The 25,904-nt window shown below is 51.8% G+C and overlaps 1 protein-coding gene across 1 annotated transcript in view; it reads right to left on the bottom strand.

Annotated features, from left to right (window-relative positions):
* Nucleotides 1-25,904, bottom strand: part of ASTN2 (astrotactin 2) — a 354,170-nt gene that overhangs the window by 221,787 nt on the left and 106,479 nt on the right. The window contains exons 4-5 of the mRNA XM_055802618.1: nt 21,561-21,710; nt 13,291-13,398 (exon numbers count right to left, since the gene is read on the bottom strand). Of these exons, the coding sequence (XP_055658593.1) occupies nt 13,291-13,398; nt 21,561-21,710 (258 nt within the window). The remainder of the gene's footprint in view (nt 1-13,290; nt 13,399-21,560; nt 21,711-25,904) is intronic.

Raw genomic sequence — 25,904 nt, 5'->3', positions numbered from 1 at the left:
TGTCAGGCAAAGAAATCTCCCACAAAGCAGCTCTATATTTTCTGACACACAAAAGCCAGCTGCCGAAGCAGGTACCCAGCCCACCCGGTCCCCAGCAGGCACATGTGGGTCACTCTCAAAGTCCCATCCCTCAGCGTGATGGCCACGTGCCTGGTGCCATGGCTAAGGGATGCCAGCACCATGAAATAAGCCCATGAGGCTGGGGAGAAACCCATCACCCCACAGCTCCACTCAGACCTGCACGATTGGCCAGGCTTGGCTAGTGGCTTCTATTTTATTTGGGCTTTTTTTGAAGCATTAGACAAAAGTCAACGAGCCAATGAGAAGCTTGAGCATCTGCATGTCTAGAGAGGCTGTCAGCAGGTACAAACCCACGGGGTAACCTCATGGAGCAGTATAATATTAAGATGACTGAATCACTGTCAACTGCAGTTGGGTGGGAGAGAGCAACCCCTGAACTGCAAGGAAGGGGGTGAAGCTGGGCGATACAGGCTCATCAGAAAAGACCTGGCTGCCCCAAGAGATTCAGATGCCCTTGTTGGACACAGGACAGGAGCATCCACATGTTGAAATAAGACATCCTCCATTGATGTCCGCTGCCCAAGAAGGGAGCAGCCCTGGACCCTGCACCCTGGAGGCAGCACTGCTCGCTCCCTGCCCAGCCTCTCTGGACCTGGGGCTGCCCCACCTTTGCTCCGACTGCACCGCATCCTTTACGGCCACCTAGTCCGACACCTCGCAGCAGTGCTCTGCTGTGCTCAAGGCTAATGACAGACAGCTTGCAGAGCAGCCAGGTCCCTTCTCCAGTGCTTGTCATCCTGAATAAAAACCACCTGGGGAGTATGGCAATGCCAAGGAGAGGGCACAGCCCAGCAATTAACCCCAGGCACCGTGCACTTTATTACAGTGCAGCTGAGATGAGCGAGTTCCTGGCAAACCTGACCGTGTCCCTGCTCAGGATTCAGGTGAGGACACTTACTTATTTTTGGAAGCCAATCCAGCCTCCCCCCTGTTGCTCCCCTGGCCCCTGCCATTTCATCAGCAAAGCGAGATTTAAAAAGCATCAGTCTGAAAATTGAACGGGAAATACATCCAGCAGGTTAGCACTTGCACACCCTGTAATTTGACCGAAGCTGCTGTTAGAAATGCTGGTGCGAGGGCAGGGATCCCACGCTTGGCCCAACCTGTGTTTTCCAGGCAGGGCAGCATGCCCCACCAAAGCATCCCCTACTGCAGGATGGAGCCTGCACAGCGGATGCTCCAACCAGCATCTGCAGGACAGGAGAAGTGGTTGATGCGCTGGAAAACACACCCATCACTACAACCGCCAGGAGTATGCAGATAGATTATTTATGAAGCATCTTTTATTTTCCTTATGCATGCATCATCTAAACAGCCTTCCCACCCCTTTTTCACAGCTTTATTGCCTATCTCGTGTGCCCTTCACCTTGCAATCCCGATTTTTTCTTCCCAATCTGTATTCATATCATCTGCATAAGTTAGCACCTCCTCAGGAGGCAAACTCAGCCTCTCACTGGGCATACTGTGCCTGCACAAACCCTGCGTTGCCTTGAAGTTACTACACGAACACAAAAACGAAAAAGAGGGGCAGGGGAAAAAAAGGGAAAAAGCCTCCATTAGGATAAGTGGACATGGCCAAATATACAATAGACCACAGAACACTGGATTTTACCATTATAAATCACCTTTCAATCCAGGGTCTTAAAGTGCTTTGCAAACATTAAATCGCAAATCCCTTACAAGTTAGACAAGTATTATCCCCTTTTCACAAAGAGCCTGAATCACAGGTACGATGGCAGCTTTCACCATCCTGCTGTGGATGCGAAGCTGCAGGAATTAGAATCTGGGAGCTCCCACCCCCATCAGTCCATGTGGCTGCTTCTTTCCCCATGACTGAGAGGGGCACAGGAGCTTGAAAGAGCAAAAAGCCCATTACAGCTCAATGAGCTTGAGCTTGGCTGTCCAAGGAAAGGGACAATGTGCTACAAGTCTCCTTTAACTACCTTCCCTGCTCCCCTGCCTCCTGCACCCCGCTTGTTTCCACCATGGCGCTAATTATTGACCTCTAGAACCGCCTGACATTGGCTTTGACCAACTGAACCAAAACAACAGGTCTTCTGCTTGAGCAGAAATTGGATTTCCAGCTCAGCTTTTTATTGCTCATGGGCAGTTTGTTGCCAAGTATGAAGGGAGGCTGCTGGAAAAGCAGATCCTTCCCTTGTTCTTTAAATAAAGGGACACAGCTCCTGTTTTCCATCCCATTGCCTGCTCTTCAGACCACTGATGCTCCAGCAGAAGCACTTCTGTGCTGCATTTAAACGCCCATCTGGAGATAAACAGCTTCATGCCAGGCCTCTAAAACCACAAGCAAATGTGTTCTTAGCAAGCCACTGCTAACAAAACCAACCCCAGCGGGTTCACCAGAGCTTCATGCTCCTGTTCAAGAGGTGAGACAAAAATGATCCATCCCACCCTTGGCCCAGGGAGGGGATCCAAACCCAGCTCACTAACACCGGCAGCACCACATAAACCACAACACTGCAAACGAGCTCTGTGTGGCTGAGGCTCACTCTTTCCCTCCACATCATCTCCAGACTTTCAGGGAGGTGTTTACAGTGCAGATTTGCAAACTCAGGTCCAGCAAACAAAGCTGGTATCAACCTGCTTTATGAAGAGGAGGAAGCTTGAGAGGGATTTCAAGACCTCCCTGGATGGCTGATGGGACTCAGGAGCCCCGAGAGCCTCAGTAACCAACACAAGTCTTTGCTTGGATCTTGTGGGGTCCAAAAAACCCAAGAGGCAGATGGGAAGCAGGCATGGCCAAGACCAAACTCACTCCCCAGATTCCTCTGCCCTAATAAATCTTTTATATATTGAAATGACTTCTCTATACCTTTAAACCAATTTCTGTTGTGTTTTGGATGGTTGCAACAGAGTGAGTGGGTGCCCAAGCGCTCAGCCAGTCTGTTCTGGGGGGAAAGTGATGGTCCGGGGGCGGGGGGGGGCGGCGGGGCAGACCCAGGGAGCCTGTGCCTGAGCAGCGGGCAGAGCAGTGAGCAGAGCAGCAGCAAGGACACACAATGGGGATGAAGAATAAGAAGAAATTACTTTCTTTCTGACTGGGGAGAAGTAACTTCTTCCCCCAGCCTGTGAGAGCAAAGGAGAGAAGTAGAAAGGAAAGGCAAACTGCTCCATTTTAGCGCAGATGCTTCCTGCTAATGATCCAATTAACAGCAGCTTAATTTAACTGGAAGACAAGAGAAGCAGCCAGGACTGTGGTCAGAGGGGTTCCTGCCACTACCACCTTTCCCACCCAAGATTATTTTTTTTTTTCTCTCCTTTAACACCCGTGCCAACTAGCCCAGCTCCAGCCTCCTGGAGAAGACAGCGGTCCCCTCCGCAGACAGCTCAGAAACCACTTGCAAAGCGCCACATTCCCCTGAAGAATTTGCACCTGCTGCAAGATGAAGATAAATTCAAAACCACTGGTGTAAACACTCTGCAAACAGCCCCTCCAAATGCACCGTGTCTCCTTTGAAATATCATTTCCTTGTGCAGTTAATTACTCCCTGCTTTGTATACTTTCCTTTGCTCACCTAAAGGACAAGGGGGGAAGGGGGGAGGGGACGATAGCAACAAAACTCTGAGCTCGTTTCTTTTTAATATTGGCATTACTGCCTAAATTTGGGGGGGGGGGGGGGGGAGAGGTATGTTCAGAACACATACGGATTTACGAGCAACACAAATATCCCATGCTCTTGGTAATATGATGTTTCTAAATCAGGCTCATAAATACATGCTTGGGAGATTAGTCTATAAAAAAAATAAACTTTAATTACCCCATCTTTATCAGCACACAGCCCATGGTGTTAGCCATATGTGGGTGTTAAACGGCAAGTGCTTTGCAATCTTCCCCACCCCCCCGGAGATAATAGCATAATACAGAATGTTTCGCGGCTACTCGGATATTAAAATGTATTTCTATCACCCGAGGAAGACGGGGCTGGGGAAACTGGGCGGGAGAACAGCAAGTGCCTGAACTGCTTAGCAACGTGTGGCGCAGCTGCCAGCGCCCGGCCGCCGTGCCGTGCTGCATGCAGAAGCACCCGGCGTGGGGTGAGCAGCACCCACAGCACCCCCGCGGAGCAGCGAGCCCGCTGCAGCCTGCCTCGCATCCCCAGCATCCCTGCGCCGCTCCCCATGCATGCCAATGTTGCTGGCTTGTTAGAGGATTTGGGCGCTCCTAATGATCCTCCCTGATGTTCCAGCAGAGGCTCATTAATACAGTACGACAGCGTTTCCAGGACACCCTCACACACAGAAACATCTCAAGGTGTTTTACAAGTGGGAGATCATGTTGACTCAAATCAAATGCCAATTAAGATGAGCAGTGGTGTTGCAGGCAGCTTTGGCCACGGAGCACCCCTGTGACAAGGAGCAGCACTGCCCATCTCCCCTCCCCTCCCAGCACCAGCCCCACCCCCACCCCCCACATGAGGATGGGCCCTCTTTCTCCAGCACGCCTGACACATGGGATGGGATAGGACGGGATAGGATATCCTCCTTCCATCCAGACACAGCTCTTGTGCACCATGGTCCCCGCAAAGCCTTCATGGACCACCCTGCCCCAGAGCCACTTCCCTCAGAAGGGGATGGATGTTGATGCAATGACCCCCCACAAGCAGCATCTGAGCAGCTGGGTGAGAGCCTGAGCAGGCGTTTCATTATGTGTCCTCTCTACAATGCCTGGTCTCAGCCCCTCCTCGAGCAGGCACCTTCTCCATCGCTGCCTTGAAGAAATCCCAAGTGAAGGTGCTCACATCTACAGTCAGGATCTGGACCAGGGCTTGGGCACGGGGCTGTCTCAGCCTCATCCCCAGAGTCAACAGGATGGGGATCAGCCCCGAAGCAGCAGCTTTGCTCCCCGCATGCTGGGGGAGACCCCAGGGAAGCTCCTCTCACCTCCAAGAAGGCAGAGAGGGTGCACACGAGAAGGGACGGGCGGGGAGGGGAAGCGAAGAGGAAAGACGGCTGCATTGTGCAGCAGAAGAGTGAGATCAGACACTTCTGGATTTATAGAGGATTTGATCTTGCTAAGCACATGCTGAATAAGATTAATACTGATTAATTTTTTTATGAACATTTATGTTTTAATGTTCACATATGGATTACCCATTTATGAATTACCCACTAGCAATTAGCCGAGGTGTCCCCAGGTATGGCAGGGGGGGCTACAGAAGAGGCAGCCCTGAGGCATGGGTCAGGGAGAGGAGTATGCTGGGCGGGGGGGCACAGCCACTGCAGAAGGTTGGGGTCAGGCTGCCGGACCTGATAGCGAGGTGAAGGGCTCTGCGGCTGAGCTCTGGCATGCATCACAGCCTGCAGCACTCGCCCCGGCGAGCTCTCACACTCCTCCAGCAGCCTGAGCCTCGGCTCTTTATGTGCTCCTGGAGTCTTAATGCCTCATGTACTGAATAAATGTATTTACTTCCTATTTATACAGTTGCCAGTGGTGCTCCCCATTTGCTTTAAAACACTGTGTCTGCAGCTTGCAGGGAGACAACACCAGCAAATTTCAATCAGGATTGAGGAGGAAGAGTAAGGGGGGAAGTGGAGGGAAAGGAAAAGCCCTGAAGGCTGGGCAAGGAAGGGGCAGCAGAGGGAAGGGGGGAAACAGAGATGGCCAAGGTGGCACAGGTTGAGATGTTGGTCATTGCTGACCCACCAGCTCCATCACCTCCAGGGTCACCACCTCCAGCCCTGGCCACCACGGGCAGAGTCTCCTGCCCGCACGTCTCAGACCTCCCCCGGCACAGCAAAGGGGGAAGGAAGCATTTGTGCAAACCCAATTTGTTCTCCCGGCACTGTTAGATTTTTTGCATTTCTCTGGGCATGGACAATTAAAATCAATGAAGTCAGTTTTGCTTTCATGTTCTTGGTGCTGAATCGGTTGAGATAAAATCACATTAAAGAAACAGTTACATATTTAAAGGCAGAGATTGCCTGCACTGGAATTTTCTTTCACACAAATCAATGGAAATACTTCTCCTGGAATTAAGGTGTGATCTTTTTTTTGTTTTAAACTCCAAATGAGTCCCAATTTTACAATATACAAACACAAAGGCAAATCTGAGTGGAAGGCTTCAATTTAAGGAGGAGGTAAAGCAATTTTCAATACAGTGTAACGAAAACATTATTCCTACAGGAAAAAGAAGAGAAAAAGAAGTAATCATTATCTATGAAATAGCTCGTGTTGAGTCACAGCCCAGGGAGGACTGTGCTGGGTGAGCGAAGGGCTGGTCAGACAGCTGAATTGATTTCAGAGACTGGGAAAAAGCAGGGATGGAGGCCAGGCTGCCTGGGAGGGCTCAGGACCTGGCAGGAGATGCCTCAGTGCCTGGCAAGCCGCCCATCACTGCTGGACCTCCACCACGCTGCCCACCCAAGCTCTCCCATCGCAGACAGAGCCAGGCTGCTGCCTGGGATCTGGGCTGGGACCTACAAAGCCAGACGCTTTTAAAAAAAAAAACAAAAAAACCACCACCAAAAAACAACCCAAACCCAACCAAAAGCACCGAAACATCTTTCATCTTTTCCCTCCCTCCATTATTTTTGGAATAGATGCAAACTAACCCAACAGGGTGAGACTAAAAATCTCTGCTCTGCAACAGTTCCCTGGGGCTGGGGCACATCCCCTCCGTGCCTCAGTTTCCCCTGATGCCAAGCACCGCACAAGGACGAGCTTCATCAGCACAGTGTGACATCCACCACTCTCTGCCTCCTCCCACTCCTCCTCCTGCTCCATCCAGGAGATAAATCCATCGTGTCAGGCGCGCCAAGCACAGGCACCAAAACTCGTCTTCATTTTCCAGCCAGCAGTAACCCTCGCCTTCCTCCTGCCTGCATCCAGCACCGTGTTTATGTTCCGCTTCCTGGGAAACAAGAGGCTCGTTACCATGCGGAGGGCGACAGCAGAGCGATTAGTGAAATTTGTTACCCACATGCTCTGAACAAAATTAAATTAAAAGTGCTGCTTTGCTGTCAAGATAAGGGCCAAGCCGGAGAGATAATTTTTCACTCTCAAACACTCAATTACTTGCTGAGGCTGTATCAGATACAATCAAAAAATAAATAAATAAATAGAAAGACCCACACTGCCTCCAGGAACAGATGTAAAAGCCGTTATCTCTAGCACAGTCCGACGAAGTTAAACAGCCTGTGGCTGCTGCGGCTCTAGGATGGCTTTAATTGCAGACCCCTCTGCTCTGGCTTTGCAACCACCTTCCCCAGCTTCCCTCTCCCCCAAAGCTCAGTACCCCTGACACAGGCAGGAGCGTGTGTGCAGCCTCACACCTACAGCCACGGGGGACTTACAGGACCAAAGATGCTGCTGGAACAACACCAACACAACTTTGCTGGACAGACAGCATCCAACAAGGATGGAGAGGGGCTCCGCGTGGGTTTTATGTGCTGATGCAGTGCCTGCTCGCTCTGTGAGCAAAATAAGCCATCAGGCAAAAGCACCACGTTTGTTGGCTCGCTGGAAAAACCAGCATCCATGACGGAGCTTTGGAGAGCTGAGAAGGGTTGGAAGTTAACAGCATCCCTCCTCTGCACCACTGCCCTGGGGCACTGCAGTGGTCTGGGCACGGGCTGCAGCCTGCGGGGTGGATGCACTCTGATGCTCTGGGAGGTAAAGAGGAGACTTTTAGCACATAGGTATCTCAGCCCCAGAGATCTGGGGAGTCTAGGTTGCATGGGACCCCAGCTGTCCCCTCTGGGATGCTCCACCCTGGCCTTGCAATGAGCAGCACAGCTCCACATGCCACAACCCAGCTGGGTGTGCGCCAGACACCAGCACTGGCCTGTCCGTGTGTCCCTGCAGCCAGTGGCTCTGTGTCCCCTTCCCAGAGAAGCCCACGCTGCAGGGGCTGGGGCACAGCCGGCTGTACCATGGACTAACCGACCACACAAGCAGGGGATGGGCAGCAGCTGAGCCAGCACAGGGCTGCCAGTGCCTGCAGGGAGGGAGAAGGATCCCCAAGCACATTCAGGCAGCACCGGGCATGGACAGACCTATTATTCCCTCTTACTACTGTAAGCAACCCAAATCAACATGTTTGCTTTATTGCCTTTTGTCTCCTGTTTGATTCCTGACAGCATCTCCCCCAATTTGAAAGCTGCCGGCACAGCGAGCTGAAGCTGGTGCAGACACGGCAGGGTGATTCCCTGAGGAGCACAGCAGGGACGGGGCGACATGCTGCCCACAGCATTCGCTCAGCCCCGGCAGGGCCAGGGGCACCAGCAGAGCACGGAGAACGGTACCCAAATTTCATTCTGCATTTCGTTTAGTTCCCCATGAAATAATAAGTGTCTGCTGCCTCCGGAGACAGGCGAGGATCAAAGCAAAGCTTCCTCATATGTAACAGACTCCGAATACCTAATATTCCCGTATAAAAGGCCTTGTTTTAAACACCAAATACAGAGGCAGATCAAAGCTCAGCTTCTCATTTCTCTAACAGCTCTCAGAAGACTTCACCAGCCAGCAAGGCACACACACGCATGCACACACTTGCTGCTGACACCAATCCAAGGTACATAATTGGACTCTGCTAATTTGTCTAAACCATCACTGCATGCTATGGAAACAGCTGGGTGCCTTGTTCATGGAGACCTCGGCCAAGGATGATCCCAAAACTACACCCTCCCTTCTCTGAGGCGCTGGGGAGCTCTCCTGGGATGGCAGCAGGTTGCTGGGGTGGGAAGGTACCACCTGAAGAAAACTGATGCATGAAAACGGCACAGGATGTTTCCCCTCTCCTCTTTTAACAGGCTGCAACAAAGGTGATGCCCAGAAGGATGAAACAATCCCAGAGCCGAGTGTGGAGGAGCCGGCTCGGGGTGGTCTGGGTGAGGCTGAAGCAGGTACCAGAGCCTGCCTGAAGAGCAGCCACCAGCTGAGGACATTCAACAGGAGATCCCAGCTGGATCAGGGTGCCGGGGGCCCTCCAGCACATCTCAGCCACCATGGTACCAACAGCATCGCTTCGTGCTTGCACCCAGCGCTCCACTATGTATCCAGGTTTCCAGCAACTCTCTGTGCCTGACCTTTCTGCCTGAGCTGGGGGAGCAAGATCAGCCCCAGTCCCAGTGGCTCACCAGCAGCTGCGGGGACCCCTGGCAGGTCCCAGGGCTGCAGACAGCAGCCAGGCTGCAGGAGGGGGCAAGAGGCTCTCCAGATCTCCAAGATGAGTGGGGTCGGGATGTTCAGCCCCTCACAGGGTCTCCGTACGACACCGGCACTTTTCCTGCCTCAGTTTCCCTTAACCCAGGAAGCTGCAACAGCATCTGCTCTGCAGACTGGATGTGATGCTTATTTACTCTTCGTTTAACCCTTAGAGACCTTCTCCTGGAAGAGGTTTTAAAAGAGCAGGAACGTTTCTGTGTTACAGAGCAGCTGTGCCAGGGCCCAAGAAAGCAGACGGAGGTGGGGGAGGCTTGTTCATGCCCCCCCTCCCCACCAGTGAGCCAGCGGGGCTCGTTAAACTCACAGAGACCTTGATGAGCCAGCACAGAGCGTGGCGGCCAGCAGGGAGCCTGGTACGGCCTTTGGAGTTACAATGCCCATTCTTTTATCCACACACACACACTCCCCCCCCACTTTTCCCCCATTTGAGTAGCCATTGGGCAGGCACAGCATGCGACCTGGGGAGTGGGGGGCTGCAACTCAGACCCGGAGCTGAATATGTTTTGCTGGGCAGGAAGCAAACACCACACCAGAGCAAGGGGGATGGAGCAGGAGTGATGCACAATGCAAGCAAGGTTTGTCATGGGCTCTGCCTCCCTGGTTTGGGGTTTTTTTTTTGCTGCTAATATTTTCCTCTTGAACTCAGAGGGGGACCTGACTGAACACATCCCATGCTGCTCAGAAGAAGAGAGGAACTAAGTATCAAAGCTTGATATCACCCGTGATGAGCAGCTGGGGGTGTGGATTAGCATCCCTACAACACTGGCAGGTTACCTCTCACAGAGACCTCAGCGCTGGTGAAATGTGAGGTGACTGACAGCCCTGGAGACAAGAGACATCCATGTACCACAGCTGGCATGCGAAGAGGTTCCCGTGCTTCCCAGTTCTCCCAGGGGAGTGGGAAAAGGGGAGAGCCAGCCCCCACAGCAAGCAGAGCCCTGAACTGCACAAACCTGTAGCAAACAGGTTGCAAGAATATTCTAATTCCCGGAAAATCTTGAGGAAGGGCAAACCAGACATTGCTGGCCCCAGCTGAGGGTCCCTCCCACCTCCATGTGGCCTGACAGCCTTACTCAGGATGAGTAAAAAAATGTCCACTTGTAAAAGCAGGACATGAAGTCCAAATGGCAGCTCCCTTGGGAATGCACTCCAGCCCTGCCATCAGCACTGCCATCCAGAGCAGAAGTCACACTGATCCATCAGAAAGTAGGTGGTGGAGAGCTGGCCTGGGCACAGAGCTGTGGTGAAGAAAAGGGGTGCCTCACTGCAGACGGGTATGAACAGAGCACTTCTGGGCATGAGCCAGCTCCCCAGAGACACTGGTGACCAGTGCTGCTTCTCCCAGCACAAATCCCAGAGATGGGACTGAGCCTAACAACACCAGACAAGGAACCAAGACTCCACAGAAAAGTCTCCTCTGCATGATTTCTTATGTTCTCCCCGCCTCTAACTTCTCTGGAGACTTTCCAAAGACAGGAACACAAAGGGATCCCACAAACCTAGAAGCTGGGAAGATGCACGGCGCAATACACTGGGACCACAGAAGGTGATGCCTCAGCCATCCCTGCCTCTGTACCCAGACTGATCATTCACTTATCCGTGTATTCCAGAACTGAAAACCAGGCATGACGAGGTCTGCTGCTCCTGAGCTACCAGAGCAAGCTCTCACTCACTCAGTATTTACCTATGGGAATGTCCCTCTAATATACCTTGCCAAGGGACTACGAAACCTGCAGTCTTCCTTCTACAGAAGATAAACAAAGCCCATGACTACTTAAACCAGCTGGCTCCAACAAAGCTCAAAGTCAAACCAAAGCTACATGCCACCTAAGTGGAAACTTCCCATCGCATCAGCTGGGATCAACGCCTTGACAGTATCAGTAATTAGACTCAATCCTGCAGAACCTAATCTGAGGAGAGAAACTTGGAGGAATCTCTCTCCTTGGACCTGATATCTATCTCATGGCTCCTGCAATGACACACAACCATGGCGAAATGATACAAGAACATCACTGTAAGAATTAACTGTATCTGACGATGCATCCTTCTCTATTAGAGTTACGATCTCGTCCAATTATGGATCTTTGCCGAACTTGTAATTATGAGTTTAGCACTGTGACTTCCCACTAAGCTATTGCTTTCCTTCCACAAGGGAGAGAAGAGTCAATCAAAGGATAATGGAAAATTCCTTTCAAGGACGCAGCGATGGCAAAACTTAGCTAGACAGGAGGGGAAATACAATGGGGACTTTATGCAAGACAATCCCCTTGGTTAGCCACCACCGAACATGAACAAACCGGGTTCTCGCAGCATCACTCAAACACAGAAACTCAAACATAGATCTAACAGCCAGCTCCGCACAACCGTGCGAGGCAGCTCTTCCTCCCGAATCCCCTTCAAACCCAGTCATCAAAGCTGCACAGGTGAACAACAGCTTATTCAAAGGAAAAAAAAAAGGAATCCTTCCCATTTATCTATTCCTTTATATTTGCCCTACAAGGAAGCTTAAACAAACAACCCAAAGCCAGCTTATATGTCAATAAGAATATCTTTGTACCCAGCATCCAGCACAAGCGTGCTTCGAGAGACTGACAGAGCACTTGACCTCTCAGGGAATGGCGCCAAGGCAGCAGGAACGCAAAGATTTATCTGCTTTTCATCAAAACAGTTTTCTACACCTAGCGCATGCCTCCCCCTTCCCTGGAGGTAACTGAGAAAACCCAGACTTCAGTGATTTTTCTGAAGTACCCAAGGACCTTCACACCCAGCCCAGTATTTCAGAATAACTCATTGAAAAAACTACTGCAGCACTTAGGAAATTTTCCTCCTGCACCAGCAACTTTTCGGGACCATTTCTTTTGTCCCTGTTTGCAACACAACCAATTTCTTCCTTCTCTTGCACACCATTTTCCCCTTAACACAGCTATGTTCGTACTACTACAAGTAACTTTAACTCATGAATTCTATCCCTGCTTTTTCATCAAAAGCTCATTTTAAACTCAGTGAGAATTTCTCATGGTTCTAAAACACATGGAAAAGGAAACAAAAAATTGAATGCCCTGCTCTTTGGCAGGAATAAATGCAATACACCCCTTTGCATATGTGTGTTTATTCCCATGTGCAATCATCAGGCTGATCAGAGGTGTTGAGGTAATTTCACATTCAAATAAACACATTGCAAGCATTTATTGGAATGCCTAATCATTGAAACAAATGGGGCCGCGTTTGCTGTGGTGGGCGCAGGCATCTATCTGGCATGCTGCACTCTGCTGATGCCTGGCTTAATACGGAAAACAAATGGAAGGAGCAGACCCACTGTGGAATTTTTAAATTGCTTCCCAATACAGCTATTTCCTGACAGTGATTTTTCAAATGCAGCAGCAGCAAGGCTCGCCCTTGTCCTCCGTCAAAGCACTTGGTCCGAGGGTCCCAAACAAAAGCCATCCAGAGTGATGTGGCCGGAGGAGATGTGGACGCTAATTTCAAACTGCGAATGATATTTCAGTTTCTCAGTTCTTCTAAGTCACAAAAAAAGTCTGAAGGGACTCCGGTCTACAAATCCCTGCCCCAGACCTCATTTTGAATTTGTTCCTTTTAATTGCCTTTGTGCCAAGAGGAAGGCTGGGAAATTTCTGTCTGATGGGTGCTTTGTATGGGAAATAAAGGGCAGAAAACAGGAGTTTGGAGCAAGGAATTGCCAAGGTGACATCCCTACACAGGCACCAGGACGGTGGTGGACACAGTCACCACCCACCAGTGCAACTTTAGGGAAATGCCAGGGCATGTGTAACGTAACTGATACTAAAAAAGATCAAAGAAACCCAGAACCTCAGCAACAGCACCAGGAAACGCTATTTCTAGCTCCAGCATGGTGCTGCATCACACACACAGCACATCTTGGGATGTCCTTACCACTACAGTCTGGCCTTATCTAGATTATACAGTATCAGACAGCACCACCCATGGAAAGGTGCTCAACCAGTTCTTTCCTTTTAGACCCCAGTGCCTATGTCATTTTGTACCTTTACTTCGTCTCCGGCTCCGATACTGCTCAGTGTAGAAGGTTAGCTGGGTTTCATCGTCCGCCTCTGAGCCAGAGTTTCCTTTGGCACGTCCAAACCCGATGCCACCTGCAAGCAACAGAGAGGAAAAAATCAGCCCTGTCAGCTGGGATACATGGCAGTGAGGAGGAGCTGGAAGCTCCTTGGCAGAGCTGCCGGGTTTGGCCGGCACCCACAGCTCCTGGCCCAGGTGCTCTGTTTGGGGTCATCCGAAGCAACCAAGGACTTTGGCCACACGTGATTTCACTGGTTCCTTATTGCCCTAGTCAAGAATCAAGACCCCATAGTGCCAATTGCAATGTGAATGTAAGCTGCTTTCTATCCCCAGGAATGTATTTTACAAATGTATTGCAATGTACACTTACAGAAAAAAATCTCTGAGTGTAGAAGCTGCTTTCCTCAAGGACAGCTACATGGTGAAGTACAGCAAATTTTAGGTGTTTGCTCCGAAGCAAGCCCAGCAGAGACAATCAGTGCAGGGGGAACACAGCACCTGGGACCCTGCTGCATGGCAAAGCTCCGACTTCTCTCCCTCAGCACCCACTTTGGCCCATCTGCTCCCCCAGCTCACCATGATGGGCAGCAGCACGCGTCCCTGCAGCGGCTGGTACGGCAGCCATGGCAAGGAGCAGGGCTGGCCCGGTTTATCCGGCATCTCCCTCCCCGAGCTGGGGATGGGGTGGGATGCCAGCAGAGCCTGGCTCGCTTCAGCTGCTGCACCCGCCAAGGACTGACGGACGCTTAAAAGCAACCCAGCCTAACTGGCAGAAGCCCTTCAGTCCATGAAGAGTTTAAAGCAAAGAGGCCTATGGGGGCCAACAGTGGCCCTTTAATCTGCCATTAAAATATTTTACTGTTTTTAAAAAATCCTTTATTCTAGGCTGAAGCACAATTTCCTCACTTCTTGGCAGGAGAACAGAAAACGAGTGGTGCCTTCTGCCCTCTGAAATCCTTAATCACCACAACGAGAGGTGGCTGGCAGGAGCCAGAGGGACGCCAGGAGTTCGGCACGTGGCTTCTGCCCCATCCATGTCCCGACCTGGCTGTACAGTGCCCTCGGGGGGGCTCAATGGGGGGCAGGCAGAGGCTGCAGCAGCTCCTTTGCTTGTGACAGCAGCAGGAGGGGTCAGTGCTTGCACACAGCAGCATTTAGTGCTTGGACATGGGGTGTGGGGGTTTTACAGCCTCGCACCCCAAACCATAACCCGTTGTCAGTCCCTCTTCAGCCCCCCACATCACAGCAAACATCCGATGTTGTGATACACCCACACCCAGGGACTGGGTGGTAAAACCAATAAGGCTTATTCACATCAGTGAGGAAAAACTTAATTAACCTGGGCTTCTAATGCTGGCCCTCGGGCAACCAGCCAGGGCTGCGGCTCTGCTGCACATCCCCTTCCATCACCGAAGAGGGGCTACCCTGGGCTCTTCTGCTGCCGGCAGTGCCCAGGTCCAGGCGCCAGACACCAGCTATGGGGGGAGTTCCCCCAAGGGCTCAGCAGAGCCATCTCCCCTGCCCCGGTGAGGGACCTAGCCGCTGCCCGCGCAGGCAGAACATACCACATCCTTCTGCCACCTTCCCATAAGCTAGACCTGGTCCCTTCTGTGAGGCAGATGGCCAGGGGTGGACAGAGGAGGGATCTGGTGCTCTCTCCACTCTTGCACCCCACCGAGGTGACCAGGCAGCCAGAGCAGGCAGCTGGTTCAGGCAGCAGCCACTCCACCAGCCACAGTCCCAGCCCCCTCCGGCCGCTCTGCGTTTGTTTGCCGGCTGCGTCTCCGTGATGGATGGCGCTGACATGTTAAATTACTCAGGCTGGATGTCTTCGGAGAGCTGGTGACAGCGATATTGCATTTTCTGATTACCCAGCACTGCGCAGGATGTATAAATACAGGAGTCGGGAGACCCGGCGCAGGTCCCCAGCCCGCAGCGGAAACGTCTCCTCTGACCCAACATGCAGTGGCAGAGGTCAGCCTGGAAACACGCGTCTGGGGCAGGGAACTGGCTGCAAGGGATGCGCTTCTACCCCTTCGTGATATCAAGGATGCTAGAACGCATCTTGGCAGTGGTTTTGGGGGTCCCAGAGCCCAGCCGAGGCAGTCTGTAGGATGCAGGAGCACTAATCTCAACTGATCCCACTGTGAACCTGATTTCATGTTTAATTGGCCCCAAAATCTTGCTGAAGCATCCCTGTGAGATGCTTGTGCTTGGGACATCACTTTCTGCACCAGCTCCAGTGGCTGGCCTCAGTGGCAGGCTGCTCGCCAGGGCATGAGGCTGAGGATGCTTGTGGCTGGGCCAAGGATGCTCAGGGTGGGGCTGAGGATACTCCCAGCAGAGAGCACCCGCGTGCAGCTGCTGATGGGGGTGCACAGGGAGAGCACCCAATTAAAGCCAAGCAGTCCTGCCTGGTCAGCACCCCTTTTCTCTTTAAAAAGATGGAGAAAAACACCAAATAGCAGAAAAAAAGATCTTAATTGCCACAACCGATTGCAGAGCAGAATAAGATGCTTAAAAGACAGAGGACAGGGAAACAGCAACTTCACAGCGCTGGGTACCTGTAATGTGCCAGCAACTCTCTGCAGCAGCCCCCCCAAGGAGCTACCCTCCCCTTACATCCAGTTTACTCCTGCTCTTTAGATTTGACAAAAACTAAAGCTCTCCTTCCTCACCTGCGCCCCTGAGGTGGGGCAGGAGGCAGAGGTGTGTGCGAGGAGGGGGAGCTCAAGGAAGATGTCTCGTTTCTAATCCTGTTTGCGGATTTACAAGCTCGCTAATCCATTCAAATAGATCGCAGCTCAGCCACGTGCCAGGGCAGGGCGCTCGTTTTTGAGCACGACATTAACTTAGGGGGGAGCAAGGCGGGGTGCCAAGGCAAACACCTCTTGTTATGGTGTAATTAAAGATGGTAATGTTAATGCTAAATGGGGACTAAGGAAATAAAATTCAGGAATTAGAGACTCTGTCATCCCCAAAGACCTTTTGTTAACTAAAGCCATGCATATTTTTTAAAGGTGTGGTTTTGTCATTAAAAAGAGGGGGGGGGAAACCATAATCCTGACATTTTAAATCCCTTCCCCAAAGCCAGGGGATTACAGAGTGTCTCGGAGAAACAACTGTGGATGCAAAACGAATCAAAACTGAGTTAAAATAAAGAAATAAATAGCAGGAGCTACTTGGATAACTCCTGTGTGAGACCAGGTTGACTGCAGATACTTAATCCCTCCAAGCTGCACGTTATAATAGAAGGGGTGGCTCATATTTGTTCCCAGTGGTGCCACCCTGGGTGACACTTGTGTCCGTGCATGCCTCTGCCCCACAGCCACAGCCCCACTGCCAATGCAAAAGGATTTTTCTGCATCACTCCCCTCCAGAAAAAGGGCCAAACCCTGTATACACCACAGCATTAAAGACCTATGACCTCCCTGCTTGACTGGGTTTGATTCACTCCACCTCCACACTCGCTTGCCTCATGCAACACAGTCTCCTGGGTGTTCAAGAAGCCCCTCTGCTGCCAGGCTTCCCAGTAAGAATAAGATGAGGGGACCCCTCCCCAGCACTGCAGCAAGGTCTGAGCACCAGGGGATGGCAGGGTGATGCAATGCTATACAATTAGCTAAAGTGGAAATTTTCAGTTTAATTAATTTACCCCTGAAAAGTGCACCAGTCAACTGAAAACCCAAATGTGGCCAGAGAAAGATAAATTAGATGCAGTTTTAGGAAGGCAAAAAAAAAAAAAAATACACAAATGTTTTCTTTTGAAATGTATCCAGTCAACACAAAAAAAGATAAAGAAGCCCTTTACAAATGAAACGCTCTGCTCTGGTTTGTCACTGCAGCAGGTGTACGCACGCACACACATGGCTTCAGCTGACGAAAATTCTTTCTCCTCATTGATCTTCCCTTTTCCTTCTGCCTATGCCCAAAAACGCGCACCGGGGCAGGTGGTGCAAATACCAAGTGACAGCCCCTCAGCTCCCACCATGGAAAACTGGGATCACACTGATCCCAGATGGCAGCCTTTGCACAGCTGCGAAGGGTTTTATTTTCACCAAGGACCAACTCAAGGAGCTGGATGTGATGCTTCGACTCAGATGAGGCAAAAGCTCCTGGCTGAACCCCAAAACAAGCCTCACCAGTACAATGCAATGCTCCATGGGCACTGCGGGATAGATGGATGGGGCGAGATGGGAGGCAGCCGTGTCTTGGCAAAAGCAGGGACCATGAGCAAGCCCTGCCGAGCCATGGCTCTCCTCCCCAGGGTAACTTTGGGTAACGTATGGCACAGCCAAAACCTTCTAAAACACAGGAAGCTGCAGCCTTGATAAACAGCACATCCCACCTCGGGCAAAAGGCCCCGTTAATGGCTCGTTTATTCTCCAAGCCAGGGTGCTTTTAAAGGCCTGCCCCAGGAGAGGGCACCAGACCCCCTCTCTGCGCGAACCAACCTCCCCCAGGGACACCTCCCAGCCCCCCACCCCAACATCCCACCCAGCTTGTGGGGTGGGCACACAGGGTGGTCCATCGGCCAAACCCACATCCTCGGTTCCTGCACGGCTGCCTCACCCTTCCCAAGGCATCGCTTCCCGGTTCTAGCCCCGTTCTGATACAGCCAGGATGGGATGCTCTGGGTACCAGCCTGGCTGCATTTTGGGAACCAGGAAACCTAGACCCTGCTGAACACAGCATCCTTCCCTCCTGCACTGCCAGCCCTCAGCGGAGATACCCTCCTTCCAGCCCTCCTGCACCTCAGCTTTTATCATCCTCACTCTCCCTCTATTATTTATAAACTCTAAATGCGCTTCACTCGATAAAAGTGTTTTGGGAGAAAGTTTGTATGAAAAAAGCATTAGACAAAATAAAGTTATATGGTACTGTAAATGGAGAGGGTGGTATGGTTTTGTTGTCGGGTTTGGTTTTTTTTTTAAAGTCGATCTCAGTAAAATACGACCTTTCCCAGAGCTGTTAGAAACACTTAGTGCAGAATCAGATTTAATGACAAGCAATAGGCAACAGTTTAAATGCACTTAGTGCAGGGAAGCGAAGCAAGGCAAAGCTTATCCCAGATTTGATTTTGTTGGGCTGGGGCATCAGGCTGTTTGTTTTCTGGTTTGGTTTATCCCGTCCTTCTGTGAGAGCAGCACTTGGAGCCCTTTTGGAGCCTTTCTATAAAGGAGGAAATCCTTTTGCTGTGCGCGATTCCTGCCAGGAGAGCGCTCCAGCTGTAGGGCTCTGATGAGGTTAAGCATTAATTAAATCGAACTGCGAGAAAATAATTACACACATGCATCCGTCAGCCTGACGTGTCACTACCCAGTAACAAAGTTGGATGCAAACTCCATCAGCAGAACTGTCACGCGGCTGTTAGAAGGAAATAAATGCATCCCAAACGGACAATTTCATTAGGGGGAGGAAAAAAAATCCCACGGATTGCAAAAGATTAATGAGGCGAAGGGTTTGTGTTTGCAAATGGATGTAAAATGCAAACATTGTGAGTTGTGATATCATCGTTTAACCTTAATGTTTCATAGCACTCCAACCACTTGCCCGCTGGAGGGACAATTAACTGCGGGCTGTAAAAACAAGACCTCCAGCACAGGAGAGGTGCAGGGAAAGGTGTGCATGTGGCCTCAGCAGCAGCACCCAGCCACAGCTTTCACAAGTGAAAAGAAATTTAAATTCAAAGGAAAAGAGGATGGGATGAGGCTGTGGGGAGTGAGATCTGCACTGGAGACACTGCAACTGGCTTTCTTTTGGGGGCTGCTCTGATGATTGAGACCTTATAATGATTGAGACTGATTTCTAATGATTGAGATCTTAAAATCTTTTTTCTAGGGCATGCCACAGGTGGACACTCTCAAAGTTACATTCCCCTCCTGAAGCCCGTGGGGTACATTATGCCTTGGGCAACTGAGAGCAGACACAGCTCCCCACCATCTCTGATGGCACATGCAGCCATTCGTGGATGAGCTGCTGGGAGGAACAGAGACCCAAGGAAACCACAGTAGGTTGGGCACCAGCACCGTGGGGACCCATTCTGCTCCTGGTGCAGACAAGGGAACCACCACAACAGCACCTTCCCAGCTAACCTGGGCCCTTCCCTTCCAGCCACCCTCTTCACTTCTACCAGAGCTGAGCCCTGCAGCATAGGTGTGCAGCGAGACATCCCCACCTATCCTGCAGCAGCTTTGGGACCATTGCAACCAGCTCAGGACCAGAGCAGCGCAAGGTGCTGGTGCCCAGCTCCTCCCCATCACCTCCCCTCACCCGCATCCTTCCCCCGCCCCACAACTCGGCATTCGAGAGTTTGCCCGGTGTGGGGCTGCACACCCAACACCCCGGCAGACAGCCCCCAGCACAGCACGACGACGGCGAAGATTTATGGGACGCTCTGGCTCCTAGGGGGTCCCATCCCTGCTGGGAGCAGCACAGGAGTCCCGAGGGACATAATTTGATTTGCTTTCTGTAACACGGGTCTGGCTGAGGACTGCCTGTACCGGCAGTCGTGGCAGGGAGAGAGGGAGGGCGACTGCGCTGAGCACCACGAGCGGGTTCCTGAGGCACAGCAGCCAGAGGGGACATTCGGCTCCTCGCCCCAAGTAGGTGTTGGGCACAGGCTGGTCTCCAGCCCTTGTGTTGAGGAGGCACAAGTCTGGGCAGAAACAAAGAGCAAGCAAAGGCTTTCTTGTCCCGGTACACACTGATATTCCCACGGCCAGTGATGGGCAGGGAGATCCTGGGGCTCAGGGGTGATGGGGTGAGGGTGGGGAAGACCTCCCGCTGCCCTGGGGCACACTGGTGCAGATGGGGATTTGCAGGGAGTCAGGGGAGCCCCAGCCCGGGGAGATGGAGGGTGCACGTCCCCAGAGATGGGGTCAAGCTGGGCTGGCTTGGCACCACACTTGGTTCCCATGCAGCCAGAGGCTCTGCCTGCAGCCGTGTCACCTCCTAAGCTTGGCTGCAAGGATTAATTGACTTCCACCATTAGTGACCAAAAGGCCTCTTACCTTCGGCTGTTCAAAAGTGAAACAAAACATACACACATGAAAAAAGAAACCAAACCAAAACCCAAACAAATAAGAAAAAAAAGAGACTGGAGCAGGGAATCGTGAAAACTTCTCTAGGCAGCCACTGTGGACCTCAAAGTACCCACACACATGCACACTAAAATCCAGATATACGTATTTGAATAACTACTAGAAAACAAACCAAATAATTTAAACCAGTTAAAGAGTCAGAACATTTTCTTCACACTAAGTGAATAATTTATGGGCAGAGCTATAATAAAAAAAGCCCTCTCCAGGCCTGTATTGCAGGAAAATGTATCCGGAATAAAAGATTGCATTTCATACTCATAAATAAATGAAAAACAAAACCAACAGTAAACAGAAAGAAAAGTCATTGCTTCCCAGTTCCCAGCACTGCCACAAAGACCCACAGTGCACTGGGCAGACCATGGGTAAGGGACCCTTCTGCCCATCATCCCTGGAGGAACCCTGACACCTCCTCCCCCCCCAGCTGGGGGTCTGGACCCACACCCTCCGCACAGCCTCAGCACTCACCGCTGAAGCCACAGCCACTGCCCTCCTAAGCAGCAACAGCAACACGAGGTGGCAGTTCCCCTTGCTGACAGGCAATACCAGGACCAAATCCTGCTCACAGGGCTGTTCCAGCCAACCTCCTCCTGTTGCTCCGGTGTACCTGGCAACAGCCATCAAGGCTACAAATAATACTCAGGAGCCCCCAGCACGCTTTTGCACGGTACAGCCTTCAAAGCCATGGATGCTGCTCCCACCCTCTGCATGGCCCCTAAAAAAAAAGTCCAAAAAAGCCTAAGCACTGGGAAAGTGGAAAGAAGAGAGGTCCCAGTGATGTGAGTTACAGCCAAAATTAACTTCACCCCTTTCTCTGAAATAAACACTTGCCAAGAAACCGTATTTCCATCCCACAAAACCTCAGTCAGCCGGGCCAGCTGGCAGCAGGGCTTACAGCAGATCTGGATAAATCCTTGGTGGGATATGAGGTGACGCCACTCCCCAGGACCTCCACCAGACCATCCAGAGGATGCCGTGTGGGGTTTGCCCCTCTTTACCTCATCACAGAAAAGCTCTGGGGTCCCCAGACTCAGCAGTGAGGGTGAGGAGCCCCTGCCTTCCTCCCCAGCCAAACCTCTCCAGACATGGCCAAACCCAGGGCACCGGAGGAGCAGCCGGTGACCGTGGCAGCCTACCTCGGGGCCGGCTCCGGCGTTTCCGTCTCCCCACGGACGTGCTGCGCAGCGCGGGCTGGAGCTGCCCGATCTCAATGGGTGTGTTGGTGCGGAAGCTCTCCTTGAACTTCTGCATCAGGGACTCCACCGTCTCCTGCGTCACCTCGGGAGCTGCAACACCGGCAAAGGGACTGTGGTTAAAAGAGGACCAGGCCACCATGTCCCCACTGCCCACACATACAACCCCTTCTCACAGAGGACAGTGTGAGCTGGAGCAGAGTCCTGGGCCAAGACCCTCCAAAGTCACCCATAAGGACCCACTCAGCCCTTGCCAAGTTTTACCAAAGCCACAGAAAATTGTGAGTTTACAGAAATAGCATTTTTTTCATGCTGCTTTCCAGCATTTTGGATTATCTCTTGCCTCTTCCTCCATGTGCACACAGGGCACTTGGAAGCGTCATGCCCTTATCCAAGTCACAGCCTGAAGGGTTCAAACACACAGGAACTCCCCCGGCACTGAGCCGGCTTTGGGTCAGGTTTAACTCTGCCCTGGGAGCTCAGAGTCGAACCCCAGGCTTGGCAGCCTTTTGCAGGGTCGGGTACTCCCCAGCAGGCAAGTCTGGGATTATGGAGCGATGGGCAAGACTGGGGTAGGAGCCAGGCAAATGATGTACAGCCGGGCTGGGCATGTTCTGAGCTGTAGAAGGAATCCTTGGGGTCTTCCAGCAGCTGCACTCACATGCTGGGCAGCAGCACCTGAGCTCAGGAAACAGCTTGCTGCAATATCCCATGGCACATCACAGCTTGCTGATATTTAAGCAACTCCCCTCCTTGCTCTCACACAGCCCCTATCCAGTAATGGAAGAAAAAAAAAAGCACCGAACAAAAACCCAGATTTGTTCTATGAAAGTCACCACCCACACACACAACGGGCAGTGACAGGAAATCATGGAACCACTCACAAAGAGCAAAGGTGAAAATCAGGATCAAAAGGTTTGTTCTTATGTAGGCCACAGAGGTCTCCCAGGTTTAATAAAGAGTTTGGTTGCTGTCAGCTCCTTGAATAAACTCATTAGCAGAACATAACCTCTGTCCTGTCTCCATTTCGAGAGTCACAGAGTCGCTCCGCTTAGCTCCCGCAGCATGCCCGTGCCATGTCTAGAGCTACCGCACATCCCTTTCGGATAAGGGGTAAGTGAGCACCTCGGAGCCCCCCAGCCTGCCAGGAGCTATAGGCTGACACATCAGTCTGCACCTCCCGTGTCCAGAGACACATCACGTCCGTATGGAGCTCCTTGGGCACCCAGTGAGCTCAGGGTGCATAACAGCTGTGGACCACAGGCTCTAACTCCCTTCACAGCACGGTGCAGGGGCCATTTTAGTGCAAAATGAGAAGCTGGCTGGCCATGCAGGGCATGGTATTTGTAATCCTGGCCAAAGATTTAACTTAAATGTGGAGGCTGCAGCAGATGACTCTGCCAGCCAGCCATGCTGCAGGCAGCGCCACACCAGCCCATGAAGCAGCTCCCCCTTCCTTCCCCAAATCCCAAAGGTGATGTCCTTGGCCTCCCAGGGTTGAGAGGCTTTAGACCACCCCAGGGTGCTTTTGTACCCCCACAGGCTGCAGAGAAGGTACTGAAATCTGCTGGGACCACTGGGAGTGGCTGCAGTGCCCATGGGTGCAAGCGCATCGGGAGGGCCTGGGAGCGGATCCATCCACCCAGCGCTGCCGCACCGAGCGATGGAAAGACAAGGATCAAACCTGCTGCCTGCACCCGCACCAAAGGTGGGAATCATTTTGGGAGAGGTCCAGAAAGAGGGTGGCCTAAGGGACCAGCTATGTTACATCTTCCAATTACTCATCACCAGGCTCTCCCAGGCACCACAGATCAAAGGCAGAGCTCCCCCAAAGTCCCCTACACTTAAGGCAGGCACAGCTGGATCCTGCTGTGTCGGATGCCTCAGCAAGCAGTATCGCAAGGTGGTGGGGGGGGGGGGGGAATAAAAAGTCATGAGCAGGGAAAGGTCTCCAAAAAGCATCTAGTCCCACTGCTGATGGCACACATCAACCCCTTCTTGCAGGACTCCATTGAGGCACCAGGGAAGGATGCTGTGGCAGCACCGGTGTGGCTCAGCACCACACCACCATGTTTGCAGGGGGAAGCCTGTCCCCACAGCTCCTTCACCTGGGAGCAAGCATAGCAGGGCCTCCCCATGAAGAGATGGCAAGTTATTTGAACCTCTGGGGCTGTGCAATATAAAACATGTGCAAGTGGAGCAGGGAGCTCAGAAACTGCATGGCTGAGGCTTATTTACTGAAAGAAGGCCAGAAGGAGGGCGCAGAAGGGGAGAAGGAGGGGGACATGACTTCAGCTAGCAATGAAACGCGGTGAGGTCGCAGCTCTCTCATGGTCCCTGCTTGGCTGATGGGAGTAATCACCACTGCAGTGATTGTACCCCACCTGGCCACCACGCTCCTCGGCACATCCATGCAGAAGCATCTGCTCACACGCTTGTCAGCGGAGCAAACCCCAAAAGCAGGGGAGGAGCATTACCCTTTGTGGGAAGAGGGCCCCTGCGGTCACTGGCTATTTGTGATGATGCTACAAACACTCCAGGAATGGGAGCAAAAAGCTGGTGCATCTCACAGCTCTGCACAGTTCATGTGTACCAGCACATCACTGGCTTCTCCATGTGTCTGAGCTCAGTTGTCTGCAGCAGTGGGGAAGGGGGAGTGGGGAAGAAAGAAGAAAAAAAAAAAAAAAAGAAGAAAAAAACCCCAACCCCTGTTGACATGATCATAAGCAAGTGGAGTTCTACACAGCCAGCATAAAGAAAACCCTTGCTCACAAATGAAAGGTAGGTGGGCTTCAACTGAATGAGTATCGGGGATCAAGGATGAAGGGAGGACACTTCATGCACTGCCAACAGTGACAAAAAGGGAAAAAGAAACCAATGCATCATAATGAAATGAGACATGGCACTCGCTGAGGCTGGTGGGACCCTGTTGCCCATAGACATGGTCACCATATCCATAAAAGAGACAGTCCACCAGACTCACGCTTCCCCACAGGAAGCTGTCCCCACCCACCCAGACCGATGCCTCCTCGGCCATCACACAACTGCACAGCAAACACCGGTTTGCCCACACACACCACTGTGCTCTGCACGCACTGACGCATGCCTGGCATTCCCCTTTCCCATGGAGGTTTGAATTGTTCCTAAAAGGATAGGAAGAAGTGCTGCCATGGGGTAGACAGTGCCCTTAATAATTTGCTTTAATTTTTGGTCAGCCTTGAAGTGGTCAGACAGTTGGGACTAGGTGATCCTTCTAGGTCCCTTCCAACTGAACTAGTCTGCCCTGCATACCCCAGCACTGCCCTGCAGGACCTGCCTGGGCTGCATGTGCCAAACATGGGCTCAGCTGGTGGCTCCTGGCCCTGCCGCGCTACCCGCATGCTGCTCCCCTCCCCAGCATGATCGAGCCCCATCACCAGCTCCCAGGCACCAGCTCCTCCCAACAATGGCTGAACACGACACAGTTTTAGAGGTGATGGGACCATTCCCTCCTTGAGCAAAGCTTGTCAAATTGCCCTCTCTCCCATCCCTGGTTTCCAGGAGATAAATCCATCAGGGCTATTAAGCTCACATCTTTGTCACCACGTTGACAGTTTCTCCAGCCTGGCAGAGGTGGCGAGATCCACCCTGAGGTCTGGCACAATGCTATGATCTCAATCTCACCCTGTCCTGTAGTGAGAGCCTGCAGCAGCATAACAACCCCAGGAACAAGCTGATGCAGAGGAAACACGAGGCTCTTCAGCCTCCACAAAATCAGCTCCCATCTCCAGCAGTGATTTGAGGACACAGCTGAAGGTCACCATACCTTTGTAAAGCACATTATGTGTTCCCAACGTTCATCTCCCTCCTATCCACCCCCATACGCTCCTTTGAAAGTGATTTGCTCTCCTTATGGCTCCCCTATGCATTTGCGTGTCTTCCACAGAACAATTCATACCAACAGCCTGCCTTTGTGCCAGCAAAAAGGAAGGAAGAAATTGCAACGGGAAGATATGTTCTTTGGCTTAAAAATTACAACAGCAGCAGCAGCAAAGTCATCAATTGAACAATATAAGCAATGTTTGGGTAAAAATAACATTGCAATAGAGATGGGACGTGGCAGTGCTCGTTCCAGCCCTCGCAGGACTCCCAGCACAGCCAGAAGAAACGTACCTTTCTCAGACTCACAGGCTGGGCATGGAGGGGGCTGTTTTAAGGAGATATCCAAACTAGTATCTCACCAGCTTCAGCAGCCAGGAGAGGTTCTCCAAAACACAGTCCTGGGCTCAGATCAGTACAAGCACCCGC

The sequence above is a fragment of the Falco peregrinus genome, chromosome 1, assembly GCF_023634155.1.
Source record: "Falco peregrinus isolate bFalPer1 chromosome 1, bFalPer1.pri, whole genome shotgun sequence".
NCBI lineage: Eukaryota > Metazoa > Chordata > Aves > Falconiformes > Falconidae > Falco > Falco peregrinus.
This window is presented reverse-complemented; position numbering and strand designations above follow the sequence as displayed.